Genomic DNA, 26,194 nt, shown 5'->3' with positions numbered 1-26,194 from the left:
ATAACCAGTGTAACATACAAGGTACTTTGTTGCTTTAGGCTAAGAAACAAAAGTTAAGAGCTGCCTGATTTTGGACATAAATCATGAGACTGAGCAGGTAGCCTGGCCGCACACTGGCACTTTTAGCACTAAGATTAGTTTGCATTATTTGTTATTCTGAACCTTATGAAAATGCTGGTCCTTTAGTTGTCTTCTCCTTGGCTTCAAAGGGGCTTCTGCCCTGTGTTGGCTTTGGGGGTCAATGTAAACAGCACAAAAATTGTCTAAGTAACCCAAGGAATCCCACCTTGGATTAGAGACGCCATTGCAGAAGTGCATCACAGAATAAACTTCCTCATTGAGGTTAAAGTGTTCTGGTTTTGGATTTCTTTTTCCATTGCACATAAAGAACTAGCCCTTTTAGTCCAACTAAAAATAGGTTTTAAGTGTTTGCTTCTAAATGATGTCTGAAGCACAAGGATACTGGATAAAAATGGAAAGTAGGATTTGATTTTTAAATTAATACCATATCCCAAAATACCTTTATTTTTTACCTTCTTTTAATACATTTGAGATTCAGATCATGTTTCCAGAAGCTTCATAGTGTTTATAAAACTGGAATGGAAGAGGGAATTCTTTATTAGAGGTAATTTTTCCATAAAGTGTTGGGACATCTGGCTGCCGTATTTTTAGCTCAACCTTTGGTGAATATTGTAACATAGCAGTCTCTCAACTACCTCTGTGCCACACACACACACACACACACACACACACACACACGGAGTCTTAGAAAATCTTTATCAACGTTGGCTTCAGAAACAGCCCTGAGGGTTTTAGGTAATTCTAAATTTCTAATAGAAATGTAGTATAAGACTTAATTACTATATTCCATTTAATAAATTTTTCCTGCCTGACTATGGTTCTTCAGAAAAAGATAATTTCTTTTGACTTTCTTCTACAAAAATCCTTCAACTAGGAGCTACTAGGAAATCCATCAGCAGAGCAAAGCCAGAAGTGCCTGTGCTCATGCCTTGCTTCGTGGCGGCTCCTGCTAGTAGCAGAATTTGCGACCCGAGCTCTCCAAAGAGCCCCAGAGGACTTCTGTTTTGTTTTGTATTCTGACTCCTCCTCCCTCCTCTTCTCCACTTTTCCTATTTTTCTTCCAAATTAAATGTATACTGCCATAAAAAGTAAGGCATGTCATGGTGAATAGGGGGTGCCTGGATAGAGTGTGAAGAGCACAGTACAGGGAGTTGCTACAGGTGCAGTGCGTGTGTGGGGCAGAGGTGCCGTGCTTTGGATGTTGCTTGTCCTCCAGATTTGCTGTGGAAACTTGGTCCCCAGTAGAGAGGGCGCTCAGGTACCACCTTGGCAAGGAGTTCTGGTCCGCTGGTGTGAGCCCTGCGGAGGGAAAACTGTTAGGAATAAAACCTGACGCTGATTCTTTCTCAGCACCACTTGCCACCGGTAGGCCCTCACAACAGCCAGCGCCCTGGGTGTACTTTGATCCTCCAAAGCTAAGCTAAATAAGCCCCTTTTCCTTCTGAAATAGACTGCTTTGGGTATTTCATTATAGTGATGAAAAATGGACTTAATACAAAGATGTCCACTATAAGGATCTTTCCTTTGTGCTATGTGTTTTGAAATTTTTCTCTTTTTTGGGGTGGGGGGTACAGGGTCTCACTGTGCAGTTGGGATTCATAGTGATCCTCCTGTTTCAGCAGGGAAAAATTTTTCTTAATAAAACCACTTAGGAGAGGTTAGCTATAAAGGGTGGGGTTACCTCAGGGCTTTCACCTCATGTTTAAATTTTTTTGCAATTATTTTATTAGAGAAAAATGTAGATAGTTCCTTTAAAAGCCACATTGAAATATCTTCATGAATGAAGTCACCACACTATTGACTAATAAACTCTCCATGTTTGAAATTCACTTTAGACTGTGCTAAATAATTGATTGTATTTAAAGATCTAACTGTGTAACAAAGATATCATTACAGCAGAGAATTGATTATATAATTAGGGTGTATAGTTAATAAAATGCTATATAGTCATTGGAGTATACAGTATAGAGAGATCAGTGACATAAAAAAGATGCAATAATTTATATGCTGACTAGAAAGTTAATACATATGAATATAACATATATACATTTTAATACATTATTTATATAAATCTTCTGAATTACAAGATTGTAATTTTCTATTTTGTTGTAAAATAAAATTTCATAATGCTCTTTAATCTAGTAACATAAAGTAAAGAAAGAATAAAGACAAAAGTGATATGCTGTTTTTCTGTTAAAATGGACCCCAAAAACCTTGGTGTCATTAAAAAACCACTGTTGTAAAGAATGCACTTGAAATATGTGAAAACAAATACTGTTTTTATCCTTCTAAAAATATTTTTGTGGACTTGACTGGTGGCTTTTGAAGTGAGGTTAAGATACTTTCACGCTGCTTTGCCTAAGGCATTTTATACTTGGAAATGCCCTATCTTTAATCTATAATTGCATTGCATTTCTCTGTCTGAGTCATGAGGAAAGGAAGCTTGAAAGTGAAAAAAAGAAAGACGGAAAGAAAGAGAAAATTAAGAAACTCACCAGTTAGCTAAATCTCTGTAAATACACCCACCATCACTACAGTCAGTGCGGCAGCCATGGTGCAAGGCTTCCAGATGCCCTCACAGAAGAATTCAGGGTTCAGGAGTGCGCCAGTTATGGCAGAAATGCACTCACTTCTTTTACATCCTTTTATAAGGAGATTTAAGGGATGTTATTTCAAGTACACTGACGTTGCTATATATGTTTGAGAGTGACACAGGGAGTTGATGGTCACTGACATTTTTCCCCATCTAGCTAAAATTTGTTACACATTTTGCTTTTCATTGTGAATTATGTTTCACTTATTGTTTCTACTCACCAAAAGACATTTTATTTCTGCAAAAGATAAATTAGATAAGCAAATCAAAAGTTGAAAAAGCAGCAGTAGAATTAATCTCTGCAGTCCTCTCATAGTCAATTATATGAAGCTTGTCCCGTTGTTCTGTGTGTGCGTGTGTCCTCCTCCTGTGCCCGGGAGTCTGTTCCAACACTCAGTCCCTCCCAGTGTGTAACGCTTTCCTCATGGCTTCTCTCCCCAGGCCGGATGTCCAGTGACCGAGCTCTGAGGAAGCAGCAGCAGCTCAACAACCTCGCTTATGTGGTGATGAGTCAGGCCAAACCCGGTGACAGGATTGTGGACTTCTGCAGTGGCGGGGTATCGCATGTCTCTCTTTATCCTTGCAAGACTGTATGCCTCTTCCATGTCACATTCGAGTCATGTTGTTGTCGTCTTGGAATGAGCAGAGGCCGTGAAGACCAAAGCTAACTTCCTTCTTTTACCACCTTTTTCCAGGGCCATGTTGGAATTGTTCTTGCTCACATGCTGCCCTCCTGCCAGGTAAATTCTAAATGGTGGATAAAGGGGGACACTTCAGCTAAATACAGTCAGGTAGCCACGTCGGCCTTACCCTTGTTCTGAAGTTCCTGGTCACTCTCCAAGTCAATTATGTGGCATAGGCATTTTCTTTTACCTTTGAAGTAAATTTCTGAGGTCAGAATCTAAAAGGGGAGAAAAAGATAAAATACAACCATAAAACAGTTACCAACTTTTAAAAAAAGGTATATGTTTAATTACTTTTTAAAATAGCTTTCCCACTGTTAAATAATTATGATTAAACTTACTTAATTTTTAATATAATGATATCTAGAAATACTGGCTTCTAGATACAGTTACATTAGGATGTTCTTTGGTATTCTTTTGATCTACTGCATCAAAAGTACAATAATAACAAAGATTTTAGGAAAAGAAAAAGCCTAAATAGTGTATCGATTCATCAGATGTGTTTCTTCTTTTGTTCTCATTAAATCATTGTTCATATGGACATTGCTGTTAGAAACTATAAGTGTAAATACAGTTTTAACCCTTGCTTCCACTCAGGAATGTAATTTTGTACATGATCATATCTGAGTGACTGTGTAGTGCCTTTTTAAATAGATGTACCATGACCTATTCAGTTGTTGCTACCGTTGGCTAGACGCTTGTACTTAATCTCCCACCATGTTAAACTGATTCCCCAAAGTAGCCCTCTTTTAACTCAAAAGTCATGAGGGGGAGTCATTCCTCCCCCTACCCTTTTATAAAAATAAATACAAATTTAGCTAGGACAGAGTCTTTCTGAGCTCTCTGGAAGGTGTGCATAAATTACACTGAATATTTTCAGAAGAAAAAATGTGACAAACCAGAGAATGACTGGGGATGGAGTGTTCTCTTTTCTTAGACATTGAAGACTAAATAAACTAGAGGAATTTAGAAGAGGAAATTCCTTGCTTTGTTATGAAAGAAAATAATAATTTCTTGATAAGGAAGAAGAGAACTTATGGAGTAGAATCCTGGCAAGGCAGAGTCAGGGAAGTAGTCTTTTTTTTTTTTTTAATGTGTTTGGTACAGGGTCTCACTGCACAGGTTGGACTGGTAGTTATCCTCCTGCTTTCAGCCTCCCAGTGCTGGGATTACAGGCCTGTGCCACCACACCTGATCGGTGTGGCCGGGTCAGTGTGCCCAGGGATGGGCCAGTGCAGCATGTGGTCCCCGTGTTTGCCTAAGCAGGCACTTAATCTGCTGAGAGGGGTGTATTCTCTTCTTTCCCTTCCTGATAACTTTCCTAGACTTTTGGATAGATTGCCATTTGAGAAGGGATTGACTAGAATAAAGGCTGGAAAGCCTTTAATGCGAAGTGTACTCTGTACTCTAACAGATTTTATACAGAATTCAGGATTTTCTGTGCAGGCAAGTGTAAGGACAAACTAGGATGTAGAAATGACATGAGGAGAGAGTGTTTACTCCTTGTGGTTCCTGTTGGAAGCTCCTGACTTTTCCTTGCCTTCTGTCTTCCCTCTCCCGACCTGTATTTCTCTGGTTGCAGCTGGCAGAACCTTCTTTTATCCTAATGTGCTGTCCAGCCCCCATTACCTCTCTACCCTCTCCACCCTTGCTGCCTGTCCCCTCTGTCACTTCACACGTGGACCTGTGATGCCAGCTTTCTCGGGCCTTCAAATGCATCACACTCTCCCATCATGGCCTCCGCACATTTTTCTTAAATGAAATACTTTCTTTCCCTGGCTAATCGCTGTTCACTTTGTATCCCTCAGCCTATTTTTGTAGCCCTCAGTCTATTATTGTAGCCCTCAGTTAATTCTCCATGAAAATCTTCCTTCGTTATCAACTGTGGGTGCCCCCACTGTGCATTGTTTCCCTCTCATTAAATATTATCACCAGCTTGCTGCGGAGATGCATGCCTGCAACCCCAGCTACTCGGAAGGCTCAGGCAGGAAGATCATGCCCGCCATTTCAGAAGTAAACGACACACACAAAAATGTGATTGCTGCTCTTTTCACTGATAGCGAATATTACTCACTGACTTTTCAAGGGTCCAAGGGCCTCACTGATGTGTGTGCCAGGGTAACTAGCGCAGTTCCTGGCACAGGATAGAGGGTCACTGCAGCGTATGCATGTTGTTCAGGCTGTGAGATGGTAATAAAGCTCTGTAACGAAGTCTGAATAACGTTACTGACTAAACTCTTCTTTTTCTGGGTAAAATATAGGTTATATTAATAGAAAACAAAGAATTGTCATTAATCCGTGCTAAGAAGAGAAGTGATGAACTAGGTTTAAGCAACATTTGGTTCATTCAAGCAAATATGGAGTATTTTGCAGGAATGTTTAATATTGGGGTAAGTAATCAAGCAACTTCCGTTTCTTCTTTATGTTAGTAAGATAATTTGTATGCCCTAGAGTAAATATGGAAGATAATGTTATATTTTCCCTCCTGAGCAAACAAACCTATAGCTTTCTATACTTTACCTATAAAGTAAAGCATATGATTATTATCTTACTCATAGCTTTGCAGAGATTACGTGTGATTTGCCACTGAAGACAAGTGCTCGTTCCTTCACTGGAGAATCTCTACCTATATAGAGCAGAAATGTTGTGGTTTTAGTTAGAGCTTGGATTCAGTCCCAAGTAAGGCAAAGAAAAAGAAAAGACAGGGAAAAAAAGTGGGGAGGGGGGAAGTAAAGGTCTTTCCTGGGCTAGCCACACGCCTGGGGAGATGCATTTGTAATGTGTGGTGGTGGCAGCCGGAGTCTGTGTACCCCGCCCGCTGAGCGAGCGCAGCCAACTGGCAGCACAGGATTGCTAAGCCACAACACTCTGTAGGTCGGTGCACTGACTGCACCACCTAGTACATGTAGTATGTAATATGACTTAACATCGGGTAGCTCTATGCCAGAGTCCCAGTTGCATGCTTTGTAACTGTCTGGTCTTGAGCAATGTATTGAGACTGTTTTTCTTCCATTTTCCCATCTGGAAAATGGTCCTTAAATGCTTCTAATAGGATTTAGACACCTTGCGGGTGAACGGGGCAGGCGCCTGGCCCTTAGGAAGTGCTCTTCCTTCATGCAGGATGATCTCAGCTGTGAGAAGACTATGTTAGAAAACAATGAGAGTAACTGTGCGAATTGGTTATTTTTTGAAGGAGTTGGCTGTGTTTTTAAAAAAGATTAGCAAAACATCCCACATTTAGTACATTTTGTGTATATAAACATATCAGCAAGGAAGATTTGAAGAAGTAAATGTATAACAGATATTCCTTGGCCTTTTAGGTCCTGATAAGCCTGTAATAAATGGAAATAGTGTATAGGTGGTGCAGTCAGCGTACCGACCTACAGAGCGTGTGGCCTAGCAATCCTGTGTGGCTGGTTGGCTGCTCTCGGACGGGGGGCAGGCGGGTTATGGAGGCTCCTTCACCCGCCTCCACACATCACAGATGCATCTCCCCAGGCATGTGGGTAGCCCAGGAAAGCCCAAGCTGTGAAGTATGGTGAAGAATGAATGGGCGTCACGGTACCCTATCACACAGTGAGGGATCGTAAGCAGAGCCGTGTTAGGGATTGTCTGTATTATTTCCTGCAAAGTAAGAATTTGATCATCACAGTAATAACCTTACATGGGCTTACTCTGATTTATGTTATAATGATTAACATCATCCTGAGGAAAATATAAAAATCTTTCCAAAAGTAAGATGCCTGGAAAAGTTTTTAGGTTCTTTCCATTTCCAGGTATATAGCTACATGACCCAGATGTGAGTATTGCATGTTTACATGATGAGTTCTCAGTTATAAAAGTTATTTTTAAGGCTATTTTTAAAAATATATTTAGGGGCTGGTGAGATGGCTCAGTGGTCTAAAGCACCTACTTAGAACAAGCTTAGCAAAGCATGGGACCGTGGTTCAATCCCCCAGCACCACATGCCAGCCAGCCCCGCCCCCTGGTGGGCTGAGCTGGCCACACATACACAGAAATAAAAAAAATAAAATAAATAAAAATAATAATAATAATAAAAATATATTTAGTCCAGGGTCGACAGGGTCTCACTACAAATCGGACTCACAGTGATCTTCCTGTTTTCAGCCTCCTAAGTGCTGGGATTACAGGTGCGCACCACCATGCCCACTCTCAATCACTGTCACAGTGTGACCCCGGGTGGGGCTGGCATGGCCTGCCGGGGATCCAGTCCCTATGTCTGCCTAAGTGGACGCTTTAATCTGCTGAGCTATCTGGCCGGACCTTTTAAGGCTATTTTTAAAGGAAGTTGATTATCTTTTTCTCCCTATTGTTCTTTTTTTCTAGGATAAATAATTCTCATTATTTTAAACTATTAAAAAAAAATACCTTACCACCTAATTTCTAACGTAAATCTTAGCTTTCATTCTCTCAAACAATGATTCAGATACCTCACTGTCAAATGATGCAGAAAGGCCATGACTACAGGAAAGCACACACTTTGCCTTAAAAACAAAAACTCGCTCATGCCTTATCAACAACCGAAATGTTTAAATTGGGTGATTCTAATCCGAATAAGCATTGGTGAATTTTTTAAATAGTTTTTGTTATATAACAAAATCTTAAAAAATTTTCAAGTTATTTTTATTTGCTTGGTTCTATTTAACCCTTAACAATTTTAACATCTATTTATGGCTTAGCAGCATGCAGAGTGCTTAATTACAGGCTCATTTCTAGATATGCCTGTTAGTGTACAATTAAAAGAAATATGTGCAATTATAGGTTTAATTTACTTTTGATGAGTAATTACATATGCTGTTTTAAAGGATAAGGAACTGGAGAAATTATTTGTTTTGTAAACAATTTTTAAAATACATGAAGACAAGAGAGACTTCCAAGATGAAAATGGCAGATAGACATATTTCCAACCCCTCATGTCCCCCCCTCAAGAAATACAAATTACAAAAATAAGAACCAGAAAAATCTTTGATGAAACTTGAACAAAATTTTTTATTTTATTTTATTGATACAACTCAAACTCATAGTGATCCTCCTGTCTCAGCCTCCCCAGCACTGGGATTACGTATGTGCACTACCATGCCTGGTTCCAGGACCAGCATGCCATGCTTGCCAGGCAGGTGCTTATGCCACCCAGCTATTTCCCCAACTGTACAAAGAAGGAGGTGGCATGAAATATAAGCTACCACCTGAAAACAACAGAATAAATTCTATTCTGAAATGATTTGTTACCAATTAAAAAAAAAATTGAGATTAGAAAGAGAGGATAGAGGGATAGGAAGGAAAAATCAAAGAACCAATTTAAGAAAAAATGCACATTGATCATGTCAGAGGAATTAGCATTTCCTTCTTATCATTTCATATATATATATATATATATATATATATATATATATATATTACAGGTTCTCATTACAAATTGCTAATCTTCTCTGTATCGTTCCAATTTTAGTATATGTGCTGCCGAAGCGAGCACTACAAATTGGACTCCTAGTGATCCTCCTGTTTTCAGCCTCCCAAGCACTGGGGTTACAGGCATGCACCACCACACCCAGTCCCAATCAAACATCTCAGTGTGCCCCAGGGGTCGGGCTGGCACAGCACTCCAGGATAGAACCCTGGTCCCTGTGTCTGCCTAATCTGCTGAGCTATTTAGCCAGCCCTTCTCCTTATCATTTCTAGCTGGAGGCTCCTTCAAGATTTTTCAGTTCTTTGTGAAATGCATATGATATTGTGATCTATAGTCAGATATATTAATAAGAAAGGAGATTTTGTTTTGATTTTAAAAATGTATTGAAAAATTATCTAAACCAAAATACATAATGAAATTTCTGAATACCAAGTATGACAAGAATATCTGACCAATTTCTACAGAGGAAGAAAACGGTCATAATTTGGAATCATAGTGTTGCTTAAAGGTAGTAAAGCAGTGTATATATACAAAATACTAAAGACTAGGGTCGGCCAAATAGCTCAGTGTATTAAAGCTCCTGCAAGCAGGGGTTGGGGGCTCTATGCCTGGGCCTGCTGTGCTGGCCCCGCCCCTGGGGCAAGCTGAGACAACAATTGAGAGGGCATGGTGGCGCGTGCCTGTAATCCCAGCACTGGGGAAGCTGAGACAGGAGGATACTGTGAGTCCAAGCTGTGTAGCAAGACCCTGTACCAAATAAATTAAAGGTTAAAAAAAAAAGTAAGAATTATACATAGAAATTTTATGATATATAGATAAATTGAAATAAAATATGTAGGTAAGTTGTTTAATTTGTAGTCTATGGATTTTGTCCTATATATTTATATTGAAAGTATTTATATTCACTTTAGAATCTGTATTACCTTGGCCATGAGATAAGTTTATTTATTTATTTAATTTTGGTTTTTTGTTGTTGTTTTACGGTACCGGGGATTGAACTCAGGACCTTGTGCTTCCCAGGCAAGCACTTAGTCTGCTGAGTGAGATAGATTTATAACTTCAATTTTTTTTTTTTTTTTTTTTTTTTTTTTTTTTTAGCTTTTTTGGGAACTCAGCATATATACCAAGAAACGGTAGATAACAGGGAATTCATGATACAAGAACCAGATATGTGATTAGCACATAATTCAGTTTTTTTCCTCATAATTCAGAAGTGAACCTGAAGGTGATACACAGAAGCTCCTTATTTATAATAGAGGTCTCTAAGATGATGGTGCAGGATGGCCTGGCTTCTCACTGTGGGAGAGTGTGAGCCTTGGGATTAAACTTAGATTCAAACCTTATTTGGAATGTTCACTGGCAGGGTGACCCCAGATGTCTTATGTGGAATGGAAATAACAAGTGTTACTTATGCATTATACTAAATATGAACCAAAGCATTAAGTCAAGAGAAAAAAAACTATGCAAAATTATGTCTAGCAGATCTTACTAAATACATGATAGTTGCTTATGATGTTGGAATTCTAGAAAATTAGTGAGCAAGTTAGATAAATAAAATGAGAACAAAATATTTAGAAGGTGTACAAATTGAGGCCCAAATTGAGTTGGGGCTCCCAAGTTGTTGTGTGACCTTTGATAAGTTACTCCACCTTTCTGAGCCACACTTTCTGCAATTTAAGTAGTGCCTACTTAAATATTTCCCCATTAATCCCAACAACTAAGGAGCAGAAGCAACCCGCAGATCCAGTGATGGATGAATGGGCAAATAAGATGGGATTGATACGTACAAGATTTAGCCTCGAAAGAAAGAACTGTTCCCTGCTATAACGTGGATGGACCTTGATGGCCTTGTACTAAGTAGAATAGAACACTCAAAAAAGACAGATACTTTATGACTACTTTTGCATGGCTTCTGCAGTAGTAAGATTCATGGAAACAGAAAACGGCACAGTGGTCACCCTACTAGTGAATCTTCTAGACTTCCAGTGACACAAACCGCCCATCGTGGCATGTAGGGCATCAGATCACCGCACTGCACAAAGGGATGTGAGGAAGGAAGCGAGGAAGTTGTTCACTGAACAGAGTGCCACATGGTGAGGACGCTCTGCAGATGTCTTTTATTGCAGAGTGACTGTACTTTACAAACCACTGAGCTGTCCATGTAAAAATAGTTAAAAGAGCAGTGCGATAAAATTTAACTTTACTACAATTTTTAAAGGCTGAAAATATATGGTACTTCTTCATGGTTTTGTCACTACATGGAATGCACTTAATATGATGTCTTATTGTTAGGTTCTCTGTTAATGTTATGAGTATCTCTCTTTTCATGAAAATACCATGTACTTTTTTACCTCTGTGCCTTTCACTTTACTTTTTGAAATCTTTTCAGTCCTATGAATCCCCCCCAACAAGTTCTATCTCTCCCAGGAGCGCCTTCCAATTTTCTCCCAGCTGAGTTTCTCCTCTCCCTGCTTTGGCGTTTCTCTCTGTGCTCTCCAGTGCCCTAGCACATTTGCTGTGAGCCACAGACCTTCCTGTACAGCTGTATACCTTCCCTAGGTGGTGCTCGGTTCCTAGTTAATCCCCTGTGTTGCCTGGCACAGAAAGTCACACGTGTTAGAACCAGGACTCAGTTGTCTAAGCCTGTACAATTCCTTATGCAATGTAAACCTTTGCGGCGAATCAGTTGAGTTCAGGTATCAAATACTTTGGATTCCATTGTTAACCATTGACTGAAGTAGAAAAGGAACCATATGTCTGACTCTTTATTCCCACCAGCTGGCGTAATATTGATACATAGGAAGTGATTAGTGATTGTTAAGTGAATAATTATTGAATGAATACATTGTTCAGGTTCTGAAACTATAAGTAACAACTATAGGCCTTTAAAGATCAAAAATAAAGAAAAGCGAACTGCTTAATAAAATTGCTCACCTTCACACTGTCCAGCAATATACTGAGAGGTCAGCATAATACATGACCCTGGGGAGCTTGTTAGAAATCCAGATTTGCAGACCCCTCCCTGGGCCTCTGCATCCAATTTCTCTTCTGTTTCAATAAACTGAGCCCTCATTTGATTTCACATCAAGTTGAGAAGCACTGCTCTGAAGCAACGATCCTTAAACTTTAGAATGCATTGCAACAACATCAGAAACACCAAAACAACACCCAGGTATGGAGGCAGCTGTATTTGCCTCAACAGGAAGTGATCAGGATCATTCCCAGAATATATGGTGGGCTTGGGCTTATGTGAAATAAGCAAGCAAGAAGTATAGAGGCAGAGTGGCTTGTCAATTAGAGATTGGCTTGTGCAGTGTGTACCACAGTGACCAGCTACGCATGACAGTCACCAGCCATTTCTAAGAGATCGGAGCAACCAGAACTGAAGTAGGAATTATTACTTGGGCACTAACAAACTGAAGTACTGGAGGGCAAAGGTGCGGCTCTTCTGCTCTTTCCCCCTTCTTTTAGTTTCCCCTGCCAACTTTTACTGGGCATATTACTGGGCATGATCTTCTGAGACAGTGCCCAACTAGAAGCAATCAGGGATCCTAGGATGAGCCCTAACCAAACTCTCCAAGTTTACCTTATTAGAGAGTTTTCCCCTAAGTTGTTTGCAGGAAGAGACATGATTTAAACTTGTCTGTTCTAACATTACTCTGACAAGGGAGTGAGGCAGTTAATCTGATCTAGGAGAGTATCTAGTGTGCCTTGGACGCTCATCAAATCTTGGTCAGGTGTTTGCTTGATTGTTCTATTCTCTTGGAGCAACCATTGATAGAGTTTAAGGCCAAAAACACAGCTAGCAGGGAGTGGAGAAGCAAAGACTGGAGTACGCAGAATCTAAGTCAGTTAATAAAAACCACAGCTATCAGGGGTGGGAAAATAAGGACTGCAGCAAGTAGCCTGAAAAGACACAAAAATCAAGGGGAACAGGTATGAAGCGATGCTATGAGTGATGATGGTCTCTGGCATCAGCCGTTCACAGACTGGTCAGTGTCCAGAGTGACCAGAGCAGAGCTGTGGGTGCATTTTCTCATTAAAGCAAGCCTCAGAGGAGCTGTTCAGGTAAATTTTCCAGCAGATCTAACTAAGGTGGATTTCTGAAACTCATAGAAGTGTGTACCTCGGATATATGTGTACAGGAGTGCCTACAGGTATGGCTTATTGTTTAGCTAAACTTTTATAGAGCTAGTTACAAGCTGTTTCTGTAGGGTGATGTTTAATTCCTCCCCCCCTTCTCTTCCTCCCTCCCTCCCTCCCTCCGTCCCTCCCTCTCTCTCTCTCCCTTTCTATCTATCTTTAAGTGGGGAGAGCCCACTATAATGCATGGAGTCAGGGCCAATGACACAAACACTGAAGCCTGAGCTGGCTGCAAGCTCACAGGTAGCAGCCTTGTGACTTGAGCTTGTAGAACATGTGACGACAGCAAATTTGGTGGCTGGAGTTGATGTTTCAGTTAAATGGATGGGGGGCTTAGGCCTCTAGACTGCATTAGTCATTGGTGGTAGGTTCCCAAACAGTAACAGGAAGCAGTTTGCTATTTAGATCATTCCTGCAGGAGAGTTTTGTCCAAAATAGTTTTCTCCTAGGTGAACACAACATATGTAGCCTGTCAAACTTCATTCCTAACAGAGCTACTTCTGTCTATAAACAGTATGTATTCAGCATCTGTCAGGAGGTTAGAACAGTCATCACTCAGTGCCAGGCATCATGGTACTGCGGGACGTCCAGCACACATGTGGTACCTGCACAGGTAGGTTGCAGCCTAAGGTGAGCTTGTTAGCTTTCTTGATCAGAAGGTCAGTGACTATTAGAATGAGATGGCAAAGCAGGAAGGCAGCCCTTGGCAACTGGATCCAAGTATTTGTGCAGGTAGCCACTGGGTACTACCAGGGTAAGCAGTCTGAGTAAGCATCTCTGAACTCAAGGATCCAGATTCTATAAAAGCCAGCAGCTCTAAGAAATTTTCAGACTTTTTCTCATAACCAGTGTCCTTCAGATAGTGTACTAGAACTTTGTTTTATGTTTTTCCAGCAGGTAGTTTGGGTGCATTCAGGGAAACTAGCAAGATCAGCTATGAGAGCTGATCCTCCAAAGAGGTTTAACAAGTCTGCGAACTTCATGGAGGCTGACTCCAGGTCAGCTGGGAAGAGGGGCTGGCTGACAGCCAGTCATATCAGAAGGGGGCATTTGTAGCTCCAGGCAGGTGTACCAGCAGGACCTGGTTGGCAGAAGACTGAGACAGTGCCTATGGAGAGCAGCCACAGCATCACTGTCCACTCAGAGATCTTGAACTGGCCTTACAGGCAGGAAAGGTGTATTTTAGCAGTTTGACAGTCTATACTGTTTGCTCAGGGAGCCAAGATGGAGCCAAATGTGTTGTCAGAGCCTCCCCAAAAATAGTAGGAGAGCTTTTTATCTCTAATGGCAATTGAGTCCAGGTGAGCTGGCCTTTTGTGTTGGGATTTTCCCAGTTGAAAGGGCCTATGGCAGCAACTCACAGACGGAGGAAGCCATCTTTTCTGCATTGTTGACAGCTCAGAAATCTTCCCCAAGGTAACAGTCTATCAAGCTGATGTGTGGCTGGATGCCCATTTGTGCTTTCTGTGGCATCTGATAGCAACCAGGGTCATAGTAAGGTGGCATGGTTAATGTCCAGGCCCAGAGGTGAGTCTTTAATTTATACCTCTGAGTGGAGAGTTTTCAGAACCTCAGGATTACAGTTATCAGTCTCAGGCCGATGCAGGAGTCATATCCTTCTTGGGGAACAGTCAAGTTGAATATGCAGGTTTAAATAAGAGTGAGGCTGACTGGCTTGGTATGAGGGAGATGTCCTCCCAGGCAGTGAATTTATACCTGTAGAAGGTGAGAGGCAAGAGTCTCAGTTGCCCCAATGATGATAACTTTTTGCCAGAGAGAACTTTTGAAGGCAGACAGTTCTGTCTCATTGTCTACCAGGAGAGTTGCAGCTTTGCACCCCTCAACTTTCGCAGTGACAATGGGCTCATAGGGACCCAATTTGATAGAGCTCAGTCTGTCCTATCTATTCAGTCTAGACAGGGTACAACTCATCTGTCAGGGCTCGCAGTCCAGTTTTTCCTGTTACAATGTGAAACTCAGAAGGAATTGTTGACAGTGATCTCAGGTAGGCGTTAGATGATGCTATTTGACCAGGATGGATGTGTCGGGGGGAGGGGAGGTGTGTGGCTAAGGCAGTCAGTGGCTGGCTGGAACAAGGTACATTGGCTGGAAGTAGACAAGTGGGAAATGAAGCCATAAGTGTTAGCAGCCACTGCAGTGGCTGATGACAGTGCCAAGCCAAAACTGTCAGGAAGAATGGGCCTGTTCTTTCTTTTTTTTCCTTTGAGTTTCATTTTTACCTCCATAAAAGCCCTTTTTCCTGCAGTAGGGACTGTGGGTTTTAACTAATTAATTGCCATTTCTGGCTCCCTATGTGTGTGCTGTGTACTCTTGAATAAATGGTGCAACAGACAAAAGGTGGGTGCTCTTCAGAGACAGAGAGAGAAAGCATTCAGATGCTCACCCAGCAACACCCTTCACAGGATATAAGGTGCAACTTAGCTAAGGAGGGCGCAAGGCCTCTGTTATGCTGTGTGTTGATTGGTACAGAATTCAGGGAAGGGCTATCTTAGTTACTTTTCCCTTGTTGCTGAGATGAAATACATGACACTCAAAATTAAGGAAGGAAAGGTTTATTTAGTTCACAGTTTGTGGAAGTTTCAGTCTATAATCAACTGGCTAGAAGGCAGAGTGGCCTAGCACATGGGCAACAGTTGAGGGTTGCTGAAGACAGCAAAAGCAGTAAGAGCAAAAGGGGGGAAGAGAAACCCTCTTTTTCTCTCTTATGTTGTATACAGGCTGTCCACCCTAGGATGATCCTTTACACTCCCTCCATCTCTGTGCCCTCCTCTTGCACAGGATGAGGATGTTTACAAAGTGAAGACTCTGGCCCCCTGCTGAGTCACTTGTTAGCTGTTAAACTTCTCAAGTTGACATAATGTATCAACCATCACGAGGCCCAGTGAGCCACTGCTGGTGTTCCAGTCTCAGTGCACAGACAAAACAGTCTATTGCTTATGCTGTCGGTGCCACTGAGCCACACAGTCATCCAGCAGCTCTTAGAGGCTAGACATTCCAACCTCTCTTCTTTTGAAAATGGCTTTCACTAACTTGAGTTAGTCAAGCTCTTCTGCAGGACTGACAGACTAATTGGCAGCCCCCCAGGGAGTCAGGCAGGCAGAGACAGATTGTGTCCTCATCCCTCTAGAGTCTGATGTGAGCAGATTGAGCAGGGAGCCAGAAATCCTCCTCCAGACATGCGGGGCGACTCAGATCTGGAGGGTATGCCTCCCGTGAGTATCTGGAGAGGTTCATGCTCCATCCCTGAGGGCCATGACTGGCGGCCAAAGAGGTCAGTGTGGTTGGTCTTCCTGGCTGGTGCACCAAATGCAGCAGCAAGCAGAAATACTAAAGCAACACCCAGGATTTAGAGCAAGATTTATTGACATCAACAGGAACTGATCAGGATATTCCCAGAATATCAGGCCCTGATCTCTGGTGGTCTAGGGCTTATATGAGATAAGCAAGCAGGAAATAAAGAGTCAGAATGGTTTTTTACTTGGAGACTTGTTTATGCAATGTGCGTCACAGTGATTAGCTGTGTATCACAGTGACCAGCCATTTTTAAGAGACAGAAGCAACCAGAACTGGAGCAACAGCTATTATCTGGGCAACTAACAAACTGAAGTGTACTGGCAGGGAAAGGGCGCATTTTCTGCTATAACACGAGAGACTCTAGTGATAGCACACATATATGTTTATGTACATATTCCCCAGTTTAACTTTTATACATTCTTGCTTCCTGCTTTTCCCCTCTCTTGGGCTATTTTGGAGCAAATCCCAAACATCGTTTCATCTTATCCATAAAAATTCTTGCAATTATCCCTTGAAAATAAATAACAATCACTTAAAACAAATATGTTCAAACAGCTGATGCATAAGCAACTGGACCTTCTCTGCACAAAGTAATCTAGACACAGAGCTTGTACCTTTCATGCAAGTTAACTCAAAGTAGATCCCAGACCTAAAGGAAACTTAGATCAAACAATAAAACTTCTAAAAGATGACCAAGGGGAAAATCTGGCCAAACTAGATGTGGTAGTGATTTGCCAGCCACCAGAAACACTATCTAAGAAAGAAAAAATTCAGTGAAGTTAAAAAACTTTCTGCAAAAGACATCCTTGAAAAAGTAAGAAAAGGCCACAGTGGGAGAAAACATCTTGCCAAGGACATATGTAAGAACTGATAAAAGATGCTCAGCCAAAATAAACAAGAGACTCTTAAATTTTAGCTATTAGAAACAACCCAATTGAAAAATATGCCAAACTTTGTCAAACACCTAACCAAAGAAAATATAGAAATACAAGCATATGAAAAGCACCATATCATATGTCATCAGAGAAATGCAAATGAAAACAACCATGAGTTGTTGCTGTACACACACATGAGGAGCCAAAGTCCGGAGCCCACCCACACCAAATGGTGGAAAGAATGTACGTAACATAACCCTTCGTTCACTGGGAATGCCGCATGGTGCAGCCCGCTTTGGAAGGCAGGGTGGCAGCTTCTTGCAAAGCTGACCATACTCTTACCATACAACCCAGAAACTTGTTCTCATTCTTTACCCAAAGGAGTTTAAACTTTACATCTACTCGAAACAATGCACATGGATGTCCATAGCAGCTTTCTTTACAGTTGTCAAACTATGGAGTTAGCCAGGAGGTCTTTCAGTAGGTGAGTGGATAAACTGTAGTCTGTCCATATGATAGGATATTATTCAGCACTAAAAACGTGCCCTCATGCCATAAAAAGACAGGAAGGAATCTCAAACACATTATTAAGTGAAAGAAGCCAATAGAAAAAGGCTGCATACTGCGTACAATTCTAACTACGTGATCTCCTGGGAAAGGCAGAACTGTAGAGACGAAAAGATCAGTTGTTGCCAGGAGTGGGGTGCTTGGGATGAGTAGGCAGAGGCACAGAGGATTTTTAGGAGAGAGAAAAGACTGTTCATGCTGCAGTAACACATACCTGATGTTAATAGGATGAACATCACCAAGAATGAACCTAATGTAAAATATGGACTGTGGGTGATAACGGTGTCTCAGTGTAGATCAAGTACTTTTAACAATGTTCCACTGTGGAGTAGGCTGTTGGTAATGTGGAAACCTATACTCATGGGGGAACATAAAGGGTGTATGAGAAATCCCTATCTTCCACTCAGTTTCACTCTCAACCTAATACTATTATTTAAAAAACTAAAATGAAATCTTGGACTGAGGATATGGCTCTGTAGTAGAGCATGTGCCTGGCATGACCTGAGGCCCTGGATTCTACTTCCCATACTACGAAAAGATGAAAAAATCTTTTTTTAAGGGCTGGGAGATAAATTTCAGTGCTACAGAGCTTGCCTAACAAGCACAAGGTCAATATCCTGAGTTTGATTCCTGGCATCACAAAACAAAACAAAACAAAACAAAACAAAACAAAACAAAACAAAACAAAAAACAAATCTTTTTTAAAAGCAAAGAAATAACCACAATATCATTTTTTTGTCTTAAATGTTAAAGTATCCTAGATGTTAAAATTGCCTAGTGGGACCAGGGAGATATCTCTGTAGAATAAGCGCTTGCCTAGCAAGCACAAGGGCCTGAATTCAATTCCCAGTTCTGCCAACTAAATAAATAAATAAAAATAAAATTACCCAATGTTCCAATTATCCTAGGATTTTTTTTTTTTTTTTTTAAGTACCAGGGATTGAACTCAAGACCTTGTGTTTGCCAGGCAGGCCGATTATGCTACTGAGCTATATATATCCTCAGCCCCCTAAAATTATTGTAGATATCTGATAATTTTATTTCCTTTAATCATTATTGAAAAAAAGCTTAGAAATTAAAATGTCTTGATGTGTACCTTATAGCATACAGTCTACAGTCTCTCATCTGAATTTATTTTCTGTTCATGAACTGAAAAATTACCAAAAACTAGACATGTTAAAATAACAAAATTATCCAACAGTTTTGTGGGTCAGAAGTCTTTGTCTTCTCAGCTAGTTTTTCCATTTGGCTTCTCACAAGGCCAATGTCAAGGTTTTCATTGGACTCTTTCCTCAAGATCCTGAGGTAGAAGCTATTTTTGAGGCCATTTAGGTTGTTGGTTATGGGACTAAGGTTCGTGTGTCTTGCTGGCTGTCAGCCAGGGGTCCTCCTCAGCTTTTAGTGGCTACTCACATTCCTTGGCTCGCTAGTGTTATCCTTCACCATGAAATCCTGCGTAAAGGTGCCAAATCTTTCTGGTGGCTCAAGTCTCTTTGACCTTCCCCCTTCAGTCTTATCTCTCGAAATTCCTGGGAAAATCTTCTGCTTTTAAGGCCTTGTGTGATTAAATTAAATTCACCCATGTAACCCAGGATAATCTTGCTATTCTGAAGACCAAACTTTAATCACATTTGAAAATTCCTTTTTGCCCTGTTTGTAGGTTTTAGGAATTAGACACAGCATCCTTAGAGGATGATTCTGCCTAGTATATAATTCCAACCTTATTTTTATCCTTGTAGTTTGTTAATGAATTAATAATTTTTCATTAACCATGCTTTTCAAGGCCACAACTTTGCAGGCATGGCCTTTCTGATGAAACTGCAAAATCTTCATATCGGTTTTGTTCCTCTAACTGAAGATCTGACTAAAAGCAACTAGCAGTACCCACTTCATAGCCTGGGCTGCTTTGAAATTTCCTCTACCAGTTCAATCAATACACCTCTCTTCATCTCAGTTTTACATAAAGTCTCAGGACATGCATAAAATGAAATTTTAAGCCAGCATCTAACATACATAACTTCTAATCCAACTGCCAGTAGAATCCTTTTTCCTAGCTGTAACTTCCTGAGCCTGTGTTTATTGTCTACATTCCCACACTGTGGTTCGAGCTCTCACTGGAATCACTTATCAGTCTGGTCACAACATTCTAGAACTTCTCTAGCACACACCTCCACAACCCCCTTCTGAAGGCTTCTGAACCACTTATAAGGGTATAGTTACAGCAAAAATCTCACTCCTGGTACCAAAGTCTGTCTTAGCAACTTTCTAGTTGTAAGGGTAGAATACTAAACTCCAAGCTTAGTGTTAGGGAGATTCATTTTGGGTCATGTTTTCAGGCCATGTTTGGAGGGCTCCAAAGCAGAAAGAGGATGGCGGGAAGGCCTGGCAAGAGTGATGCTGCTCAACTCATGGTAGCCAGGAAGCAGGGGAGCTGGGCATAAGAACCCAGGACAGGCATCTAGGTCACACCCCAGGGACCACCTCCAACCAGTGTCACCTCCTAATAGTACATTTACTTATTAACTCAGCGATGGATGAATTCACTTGTGAGATTAGTGCCCCATTAGTTACCCTCTAAACACATGAGACTCAGGAACACTTTAGATCTAAACCATAACTGACCATTTGCATAATATATTGGAAACTGTTCAGATCTCTTTATTATTGTACTATCACATTATCGAGACTTTTTAGAAGCTTATTATATAAGGTTGCTTACCCTTTATGGTATAAATTATAAATCTTTGTGCTACTTTGTCATTTGTGTTTTTATTTATACAATAATAAATATTGTATTGCAATATTAATTGTCTCTGCAATTCAAAAGTCATCTTTTAAATTTTTATTTTGTCAAACTTATTAGCGTTTACCCTTTATCCTGCATGATTCTTCAGGATCTTCAGTCCCTTCTCCCCTAGAGCTACAAAGAAATTGACCCATGCCTAAATTTTTGTACCTTATTTTATTTTTTTAATCCTATTTATTTAGTTATTTATTTGGTACAGGGTCTCACAGTGGATCTTGGACTAGTAGTGATCATCTTGTCTCAGCCTCCCCAGCGCTGGAATTAAAGGGGTGTGCCACTACACCCAGTGTCAGTGGCTGGCACAATGCGCCCAGGGTTCCAGGGCCCTGCACAGCATGTGGTATGGAGATCAAATCTGGGTCCTTGCGCTTGCCAGACAGGTGCTTAGACTGCCAGCCTATCTCGCCAGCCTAATTTTTTGTATGTGTTTTAAAGCTCCAATCCATATGAAATATGTTGCCTATGTATGGTATGAGGACAACATTTAATTTTTATTTTTTACATGGCTGTCAGGTTAATCCAACATTCCTTATTCGTCTTTTCTTCCCTGGTTTGAAATGCCACTTTCCTTGCTCACTAAATGTTTATATTCAAATAGTTCCTTTCCTCTGTACCTCTCTTTATTGCCTATTATTTTTGACCTACATTTGATGACAGTGGAAATTAGGAGTATGGGATGCAATGAAATATTTCAGACCTAAAATCCATCAAGTAAATATTTTGAGTTACTTTATATAAGTAAGGAAAAGAAACTTCTTCATGGAGCAAGTCAGTTGTCTGAACTTTTTTCCTTTACTGCGACAAGCACCGTGATGGGATTAGTCATGAGGTTAGGCTTCAGGATCAGAGCTCTACCCCTCAGCGGGCAGATGCAGCTGTTTGTTGTGAGGATGTCCTCATTTTCTCCCTTGTAAATTGTGTGCCATGGACTCTTTCAGGGGGTGGTGAATACTGGTGACCTGTGTGCCACCCCCCACCCAGTGTCTGTCTAGCTCTCGATCCCTCAGAGTAAATGCATCGAAAGCTAGGATCACAGAGCCGATCAGAGAGCTCAGCCGACTAAAGTGTCTGCTTAGGCAAGCACAGGGGATGGAGTTCAATCCCCAGCGCGCCCATGCTATGCACTGAGATGGTGACTGAGACTAGGCGCGGTGGCACGCACCTGTAATCCCAGCTCTTGGGAGGCTGAAAACTGGAGGATCACTACTAGTCCAATCTGTATAGTGAGACCCTGTAGACCCTGTACTAAATATATTACAAAAAAAAGCTATGACCATAAAATTTTCTCCCCTACTTAGGAAAATAGGGACTGGCCTGACTTTTTACTCTGCAAAGCTAAATAAATGTGGCAGATAGAAAGCAGGCTATTCATCCCCTCGTCCCTGGAAGTCATGCTGCCTCCTGCAGCTTCCATGTGAGACAGGATAGGCAGGCGGGTCACACCAGGGAGGTGGATCACCTCTCTGTGGCCCATGTGAGGACTCCCAGGGGCTGAGAGGTCTGTCTTTCCTCTTCTCAGTGTAGTGGTGCTTTTAGCTTTGGAGTAGAAAACCTTGACTACAATCTGGAAGCTTCCAGCAAACTTCCCTTTTATCCTTTGAGCCCCTGCCTCCCTTTAAGTAATGAGAACCTGCTTTAGAAGGGAAAAGTATGGTCAGTATAATTTGTCTCTGTCTAGAATGAAATCGAGATCTGAACATTTTTCTGGCAAATGTTCCCACACCTGATTTTTCTTCATAAAGACCCAATTTGTCTTATTTAGCTTAATGATTTTCATAATTGTCTATTTTAGGTTGTAATAAGTATACATTAAGGATGTGTGCTTTGGGAACATTTTAGAATCATTTTTAAATTATTGTTCGTGTATTATTGAAGCTCCACTCATTATTCTAATGGACAATTTCAGTCTTTCATTTTAAAATAAACTTTTGACAGTAGCTGATACAACTCATCATTCAATGACTTGTATATGAAAGTAATATGTTGGGCTGGTGAGATAGCTCAGTGGTCTAAAGCACCTGCTTAGGCAAGCTTAGGCAGGTGCAGGGGACTGCGGTTCAGTCTGTGGCACCACATATTGTGCCAGCTGAGCAGGTGAAAAAAAAAACCACCTAAAAATGATTTGATCATTTTACATTAAATCATATTCATGCACAATTATAAAAGTGCTTTTAGGTACACTTTTATTTCAGTTTTGCAAAACAATTGTGATTTAGCACTATTGTTAGTTGTAATTTGTATTTGAAAAAACAAAATCCTGAAGAAGTTCAACTTTTTATATAATTCTTTATGCCTATTTTTAAAATATATTCTAATTTTTAAATGTTTTTTATCATATTCTGTAGGGACTTAAAGTTCAACATATCAATACTTGGTGAAAAGTACCTGTTCCATATTATGCCTGAGATGTTTGATATGCAGACAGATAGTGAGGTTAAGCTTAACAGCCTAGGTTGTATGGTAATAACAATAAGCTTGTCTTCTGGATGGTTAACAACCTAAGTTTGCAGACCAAAATTGGAGAGAAAGGAGGGCTGCAAGGAAAGCCAACATTTTGGCCCTAGCCTTCCAAGGTCAATTAAGGCTCAGGACATATAAGAACTTGTACTGTAACGTCATGTATCTCGGCACTGTCCCAAATTTTCTGATCAAGGAGATTATGAGGCCAAAGAGGAAAGTGATCAATTATGTAGAGTATGCCTAAGGAAAGTCACATGGAGAGAAAACATTCTCTCAGGCTTTCACAGAGAGCACATTGGCCAAGCAATGGTTGTGACTCAACCACATGGCTGACACTGACAATGGCTCTACAATCTGAGGTGCAGGATCTCAGGATAAATCCTGAGGGGATTTCACTGACCTTCTGAGACCCAAAAGCTACAACTCTTGTTGCATATGTCCTGCTTTACCTTGGTCTTGGCCATCCAGCAGAAAAGTATAAAAATGAAATATAAGAAGTAAAGCCATGCTGTTATGTTGAGCTGTGGGGGCTCAGGTCAACAATTTCTGACATTGCCAGTCAAGCGGAAGACCCAATAGTAGCCCAATACTATTATGGGCTACTGGACTTTTTTGGAATATTTTGCTGAGTTTACACACCTATAATATTCAAATAACGGAACTTAAAAAAAGGGTATACAGACGATTGTATCTGTGTATTGAAAGTGTTTTGTATAGATATATAGTTACATTCTCTTAATGAGTAAAATGATTCTTGTACAGCATTTAACCACTAGGAAGAATGTATGCAGTGTGTTAATTATTGAAACTCTCCTACTGATTTGATTTGCAACTGTCTGATTGGTATTTGTTTATTAATAAAATTATGGGAAAAAAAAGATACCATGTCTGCATCTTGTACACTAACTACTATGATGACAACAATATGCAATGTATTAATTATTGTAACTGTCCTACTGATGTATTTTGAAACTATCCCATTGTTATTTCTTTCTCAATAAAATTAGTAAAATATAAGCAAAAAAAAAAATAAAGTTCAACTTTCAAGGAGCCCCAGGGCTCACTGCAAACTGGAATTCTATGTTAGAAATCTTTATTTCAATTCTAGTGTTCTTCCCATAGGACTACAACAAAACTCATAGTTACCCAGAGTGCTGGTTCAGATATCCGTGTGCATTGTGTTTCTACAGTTGCTGTTATGCTACATTTCCCATTGAGTGACTCTTAAGGTTTCTTTTTCCAATCTTTCAACCTCACTTAGTTTCTTAATGTAAATAACTAAGTAACCCTTTGGTGTGTCCAAATCAGGACTGTTGAAACTATTGTAGAATGGTACCTTAGTAGTTTGAAATCTCGTGGGGATTAGCCACATATTTTTTTTCTTAAAAGGCACAAAAGTTGCACTGCTGATTAAGAGATGTAATGCAAAGGTCTGGTCTTGTCTTCCAGGTGGCCTTGCATGCCTGTGGTGTGGCAACAGACATGGTGATTGAACACTGCATCAAAACCCGGGCTTCCTTTGTCACCTGCCCCTGTTGTTACGGTTTCATTCAGAACACCTCGAAGTTTAATTTTCCAAAAAGGTGACACTTAACACTCTTATCTAAGATACCAGTATATCTAGGTAAGCCAGTGTACAAAAGTTTCATGGAAAGTTACAAGGAGCTTTCATTCTGAGGCTCTGACTTTCCACAGTGCCTAATATGAACACTATGGGAAAGGGCATCTCCTCCGCAGCTCTCCTGATTCTCCCACTGCTCCCTTGATTTTCCTCCTTGCTGAAGTTGAAGCAAGTCTGTCGAGGAGTCAGGCAACTAGAATTCCATCCACTTCAGCACCTCTGTCTTCTAAATAAAATTAAAACTATCACTTTTCAGAAGCAGAAGAGTACAGGAGGCCATGTTCAGGTGCAAATCCTGGTTCCTTATCCTTATACAAGTTGCTTAACCACAGTCGAGTTACTCAGTTTTTTCTGCCTGTGTTTTTTCATTTAAAATAAGGATTAGAATAGTGGTAATGTACAGTAGTAACCTCTTTTGTGATAATGACATATGTACTATTTACAAGTAGAACAGAGAAAGCACCCAGTAAATGTTGATAGAACTGTTGATAGTTACAACTGTAGCAGTAATATTTTTAAGTAGTACTGTGTTAGCTCTCCATCATGAGATGAAGTACCTGAGATAAACAACTGAGAGGAGGGAAGATATCTTTGGGCACAGCATTTCGAGGATTTGAGTCCATGGGCAGTTGGCTGTTGCCCTGGGCTACAGTGGGTAGCACCTTGTGGTGGCCACAGAGCAGGGAGAGAGGGGGGAAGGGGCCAGCACAAGGCCCACTTGTCCAAGTACTGCTCCCAGTAGCCTGCTTTTTTAGCGAGGCCATGCCTGCCAGAGGCTGGTTCTGCTGTAAGCCAGCACTGAGGAATCAATGTTTTAGAAAGACTGCCTATGGCACATCCAAAGCCTCCTGGCCAGTGCCCTCGGTGCTTCTGGTGTGCCTCAGAAGATTTCCATTCAAATAGATACTTAATGGTCTGCCACTAAGGAAAGTAAAATACAAATAGTAGCCATCTTTTTGTCTTTTGTTTTGTTCTTCTATAATTCACAACTTGTTGAGAGAAAAAGAACTGTTAAAAAACAAACAATAGGATACAATTTAAGGCTTACTCAACCATTGAAATCTCATTTTACTATAAATCTCTACTGATAAAATGTATATTTTTGCAACTGATTAAGAAAATTTTAGGGGAGATGGCTCAGTTGAATAAGTGCTTGCCTGGCAAACACAGGGTCCTGAGTTCAATCCCCAGTACTGCCAAAAAAAAAAAAAAAATTTGGGGGGCCTGGGAGATAGCTCAGTGGAATAATGCTTGCCTGGCAAGCACAAGGGCCTAAATTCGATCCCTGGTCACACACACACACACACACACACACACACACACACACACGATGTGAAAAGATACACATACCCCACACTTGCTGCCAATGTTAATTTCCTGATTTTGAGACTAAAAAGATGCAATCTTCTGGCACCACACCAGGTATAACCCTTGGGGAAAATGGGGCAAATTGAGCGTAGGATCCCTTTGTCCCATCTTCATAACTTCCTAGACTCTGTCAATCTTTTGTTTTTAGACAAGGCTCTGCTACGTAGCTCAGGCTCGTCTTGAACTCAATGTGCAGCCCAGGTTGGTCCTGAACTTGTGGTGACCCTCCTGCCTCAGCCTCCTTGGCACTGGCA

The 26,194-nt window shown here is 40.7% G+C and overlaps 1 protein-coding gene and 1 non-coding gene across 3 annotated transcripts in view; one reads left to right on the top strand and one right to left on the bottom strand.

Annotated features, from left to right (window-relative positions):
- Gstcd (glutathione S-transferase C-terminal domain containing) overlaps nt 1-26,194 on the top strand; it is a 163,275-nt gene that overhangs the window by 128,889 nt on the left and 8,192 nt on the right. For both annotated transcript variants that reach the window (XM_004626703.2, XM_023710085.1), the window contains exons 6-9: nt 3,116-3,231; nt 3,370-3,414; nt 5,619-5,747; nt 24,401-24,534. In XM_004626703.2, coding sequence (XP_004626760.1) covers nt 3,116-3,231; nt 3,370-3,414; nt 5,619-5,747; nt 24,401-24,534 — 424 coding nt within the window. The remainder of the gene's footprint in view (nt 1-3,115; nt 3,232-3,369; nt 3,415-5,618; nt 5,748-24,400; nt 24,535-26,194) is intronic.
- LOC111815467 lies at nt 8,750-8,851 on the bottom strand. Its single transcript, XR_002820152.1, has one exon. It is a non-coding gene; the product is annotated as a U6 spliceosomal RNA (small nuclear RNA).

This window comes from Octodon degus, unplaced genomic scaffold (genome assembly GCF_000260255.1).
Source record: "Octodon degus isolate 3935 unplaced genomic scaffold, OctDeg1.0 scaffold00016, whole genome shotgun sequence".
In the NCBI taxonomy this organism is placed as follows: Eukaryota; Metazoa; Chordata; class Mammalia; order Rodentia; family Octodontidae; genus Octodon; species Octodon degus.
Note: the sequence above shows the minus strand (reverse complement) of the source record. Positions and strands in the feature narration are given on the sequence as shown.